We start from the raw sequence: 4772 nt of genomic DNA, 5'->3' as shown, positions 1-4772 counted from the left end.
CTTATCTGGGCCTTTTATAGCTGACTATGCGGTATGGGATTTGCTCATTGTTGAAGGCCGTACGGTGACCTATAGTTGTTAATGTCTGTGTCTTTTTGGTCTCTTGTGGACAGTTGTCTCTTTGGCAATCATACCACATCTTCTATTTTATATTTGTAACACTCCGAAATGTGTCATTTATATAAACGCACAAACCTGTACTTTAGTGTACAATGCTTAGAACTGTCTCATAATTTAACTTCAGTATTATATAGTGCTTGCTTTTGTGATTTATATTAGCTTTTCTAATATGAACGCTTTTATAATATGGACACGTTTATATAATTTCACCAATCCAGCGCGCTTTTCTGGATTTACCTTTATAGTAAGGGCAAAATATTAAAAAAAAAATCATAGGATGTTTAAGTACCGAAACTTAGTATGTTAGGAACTAGTGTATCCACCTATATGTGAAATATTATTCTGCAACATATATTTGTTGAGAAAAACTTTCTATCTTTACATTCACGGTACTGTAACAGTCAATCCAACGCAACCAACAATAAGGTATAGACAAACTTTTGCACTTTCAGGCAGCTCAGTCTGAAATACTTCCACACGTGTCATTGATTGGTGAACAGGTTTTTATTAGCACACTTAGTGCCACAGAAGAAATCTGCATGCTGGTAATAAAAAATCTCTTAAATGGAATGTCAAAGAATACACTCTTATAACATTTCGAAATCAACGTACACTATACATATATAAAACTTGAAATCATGGTATTTTTTTAAGAACAAAGATTTTTCTGAATGAGTTAGTGATTTTCATCTTCTCTCTTTCTTACATGTATTCTAAAATTATGGCTGACAGCAGAAGTACTATACTATAAAAATTTGTCAATGGACTTAACAGAGATGCATTAGAGTTATAATTAGAGTTAACATTAGAGATAGAGCTAGGACACTGCTGCCCTGGTGGAGGGGGTGGATGACAATCAGTATTTGTAGTACCAGTACCGGTGCCTTCTGGACATTCACACAGGTAATACAACCATTGATTCCAGTCTGAAATATAGGAGTAAAAAAAGGGTTATCGTTGTTAAAATAGTGCATCCCTATTCAGGATGGCAACATGATCATAAAATATCAATATCCCCTGATTTAAAACAAGATATATGAGATGTGATGTGTCGGTGTGAGCTCAGATAACATTACTTATAATTATACATCTCTCTTCGAGACGAACACTGTTTGCTCCTACTAAATGCCGCACTTATCCTTATTTAACAGTTGGTCGAGAAGTGGCAAGTTTTATGTTGACTCGGTTGGTTATTGAATCAATAATCACCTGTACTCGAGGAAAGTAGCTGTTGGCTGATTTGTGTCTTATTCTTTTTTGTTTATTTTAAGCCAATTTATATCAGCTCGTAAATTTTCTTGTATGAATTATTTCAGATCGAAGTTTGGTTTAGCTTACTTTACGGTATGGATACTGATTATTGTTGAAGGTAATACGATTACATAATAGTTTCTAAATGATTAACGTAATTTTGTCTCTGGTTGGATGTACTTGTCTCGTAAGTAACTTTGTCAAATCTTATTGCGTTGTAAGATTTTGAGTCAATATTTATTTACCATGTATCTGTTTGTTCACGTTGGTTTTGAGTTGATATACATTATAAGTCCGTTTAAATCACTTTTTATTACTCATTGATTGACTTAAAATTCAGCAGGCTTCCTTGTGGGTAAATCTCTCCCATGATTCAAAGTTCGGACGTAAACGTGTAATAAAAAAAATACCAAGGAATAGTAAAATAAATCTTGCTTAGAAACAACAAAAAGTATTCCCCCTTCTTCCTGTGAAATGTCAAGCCCTACACACACAACAAATGATTTCATAACGCTTACCATTTGATGATAAATCGCAGTCATAAGTAACCGTGACAACGTCGTCGTAAACAGTCCCATGGTAACATCCTAGAAAGTATGGCCACTGCTCGGTCACATGATATCTGTACTCGCCACTAACTTCTCTTCCGTGACAAGAATCTAAGTCTGTCGAGTTTATCCATCTATCAGAAATATCTGATACATTAGGTCCATAGATAGGAAAACCATCAAATGCCACACCAATAAGTTCATCTACAGTATTGTTATATAGACAACTATTGGGAATTTTGTGGTAATGGTATGCTCCGTCAGGCGACGCATGGCCATCACAACTGTCAAAAGTCTCTGCGCTATCTCCCTCTACAGCATTAACCGATCCAGCGGCCAGAGGGTTATATATTGCTACACCTGTTCTCGTCAGTCCTATCTTTCCAAATGGTACACATGCTTTGGTTGTTGCTACTGTAGGTGTCTTTGGGATCTTGATGTTGTAATTTTGGTTTGATGGTGTGTTTGGATTTACCTCCTCCCACGCATGATCGGGTATTCCGGAAGCACTTATAACGTAACTAAGAAAAAAAATATTATAAAATTGAGAATGGAAATGGGGAATGTGCCAAAGAGACAACAACCCGACCATAGAGCAGACATTTAGTTATATTTACCATAATATGTAGCACATCTTTTTTTAGATCTCCCCCAGTTTTGGTTGGGTTCGTCTTACTTAGTCTTTAGTTTTCTATATTGTGTCGTGTGTACTATTATTTGTCTGTTTGTCTTTTCTTTTTTAGCCATGGCGTTGTAAGTTTATTTTCAATCTATGAGTTTGACTGTCCCTCTGGATTCTTTCGACCCTCTTTTACGAATTAACGTATGTGATTCATGAAAATGAATAATGAGTATGGCGTTGCTATATAAATGAGCGATGACATCAAATGTCGGGTACATTCACGTGTGTAAAAGACAACAAACAAACGAAAAACAAATGACATCTAGAGTAAAATTAACGGAATGAAAGTGGACATGAAGTTTAAGACAGGTAAAATAACACGCTAAATTGGCATTTGTCTTAGTGTAGATTTGAACTAACTGCCAACATAAATGCAGTGGCGGAACCAGTCATTTTAAAAAGGGGGGTCCCCAACCCAGAGTAAAGGGGGGGGGGGGCGGTTCCAACTATATGCTCCCATTCAAATGCATTTATCGGCCAAAAAAAGGGGGGTTCCAATCCCCGGACCCCCCCCCCCCCCCCCACCTGGATCCGCCACTGAAATGTCATCAACACCAAGTTCCTTTACTTTACAAAATTAAACAACAACGTCTACTTTTACTATTTTATCTACAATATAAGACATCACCAGATTTGTACTTAAATGAGCAACATGTCATGTGGAGCAAAATCTGCGTACACTTCCAGAAGTTTGAGCTAGTATATGCGGACACAGTTGTTTGATTTACACTCACTCAATCTAATTAAAACCCGATCTCTCATCGGTCCCGTTTTCTGATTCTCACGCGACATATCAGAAAACGGGAGCAATTAGAGATCAGTTTTTTTTATTAGATTGATACTTACTACTCCGAGTTTGAACTGTCTACTGATACAGATGCTTCGTAGTTGCCACTAACTTGAAACTTTGCTATTTCCTGGCTCGTCAGTCCTGCTGTGTTTATAAAGTCTATAACAAACACTTATGACAGCAGTCCAGTGAATATACTTTTATACGGCATAACCGTACAAGCTGTTTCTGAAATAGACAAATGAATTTTAAAATAAGAACTTGAATTGTAGAAATTTGTTCAGCGTTTGTACATAAAACATATCTATGTAGTAAAATTATGATTAACAGTAATATGCAACCAAAAGGGTTTATTGAGGTATGATAATAGTATTATTCCCGGACTTCACCCTTCCGATAGAAAAAAGCCTTGTTTAGGTAAGGCGTTCAGTTTGTGGGATGTATAAATACACAGCCACGTCGAGAGAAAGACGCACGGTATGTTACCCATTGCAAACTCTCTGAATGTGACGTAAAAAGTCTGCTTGTAACAACACATCTCATCTTCTAGTGATATTTCAAATTTCTAGCCTGTCTTTCCGATTGACCTACCTTGCAGAACTTTTCCAAGTGTTTCATATTCCTTTTACGTTTCACCTTGTAAAAGTTTCAGTTATTCAAATATTTTTACCTCAGCATCACTGAAGAGACATTATTGTCGAAATCCGCATATTGTGAAAAATAAAATTGTTGTCGTGAATGCTATTGTATGAATTTGTTAATTTTTTCTCTTATAGAATATGCATAAAACATTTGCCACTGTTCATATTAGGGAAACTATAATGATCCGTCAATAGCTGTTCTATTCTTACTTCAGAGCATGTAATGGTAGATGTTTTACTATATTGATATCCGTTATCTTCTGAATATATAACTACCTTTACTCTTTTAATTTGTTGAAAGACGTTACTAATATACCAATAATATATATCACTCTATTCCTTCGTATTCATCTCAAATACAAATCTTCGAAAAAAACAAAGTTGACTGCCTTTTGAAAGACAACAAAGCACGTGTTTAATATGTCCTTAGACGGAGGGTCTACTGGAGAAACCGCCTAGCAGTCTAATGTACTATAATCCAGTCACAAGTATTTCACACTACATTAATTCTGTTTTGATTGTATAATCATGTATAAAGTCATAAATATTTTTGACTTCTGCACATTTCTATTTTTAAACAAAGACCTATTACACATATTTCATCTTTTCAATTGTAGAGCCCCAGTAACCTACATTTATATTAAATACACATTCAATGTTTACAATAGATACACATTAACGTGACTTTAAAACAATTAGTTTTTAACAGATTATTTATTAGATTTAAGATAATGAATACC

At 35.3% G+C, this 4772-nt stretch overlaps 1 protein-coding gene across 1 annotated transcript; it reads right to left on the bottom strand.

Annotated features, from left to right (window-relative positions):
• Window positions 1-523: 523 nt before the first annotated feature.
• Window positions 524-3881, bottom strand: LOC139521581 (uncharacterized). Its single transcript, XM_071315058.1, has 4 exons — window positions 3878-3881; window positions 3448-3562; window positions 1890-2440; window positions 524-1046 (listed from the first exon to the last, which is right to left on the bottom strand). Exons 1-4 carry the CDS (start codon window positions 3879-3881, stop codon window positions 823-825), a joined length of 894 nt encoding a protein of 297 aa, XP_071171159.1. The 3' UTR covers window positions 524-822.
• Window positions 3882-4772: the final 891 nt, after the last annotated feature.

The sequence above is a fragment of the Mytilus edulis genome, chromosome 4 (genome assembly GCF_963676685.1).
Source record: "Mytilus edulis chromosome 4, xbMytEdul2.2, whole genome shotgun sequence".
NCBI classification, from domain to species: domain Eukaryota; kingdom Metazoa; phylum Mollusca; class Bivalvia; order Mytilida; family Mytilidae; genus Mytilus; species Mytilus edulis.
The sequence above is the reverse complement of the archived record's forward strand: the minus strand, read 5'-3'. Positions and strand labels throughout refer to the sequence as shown.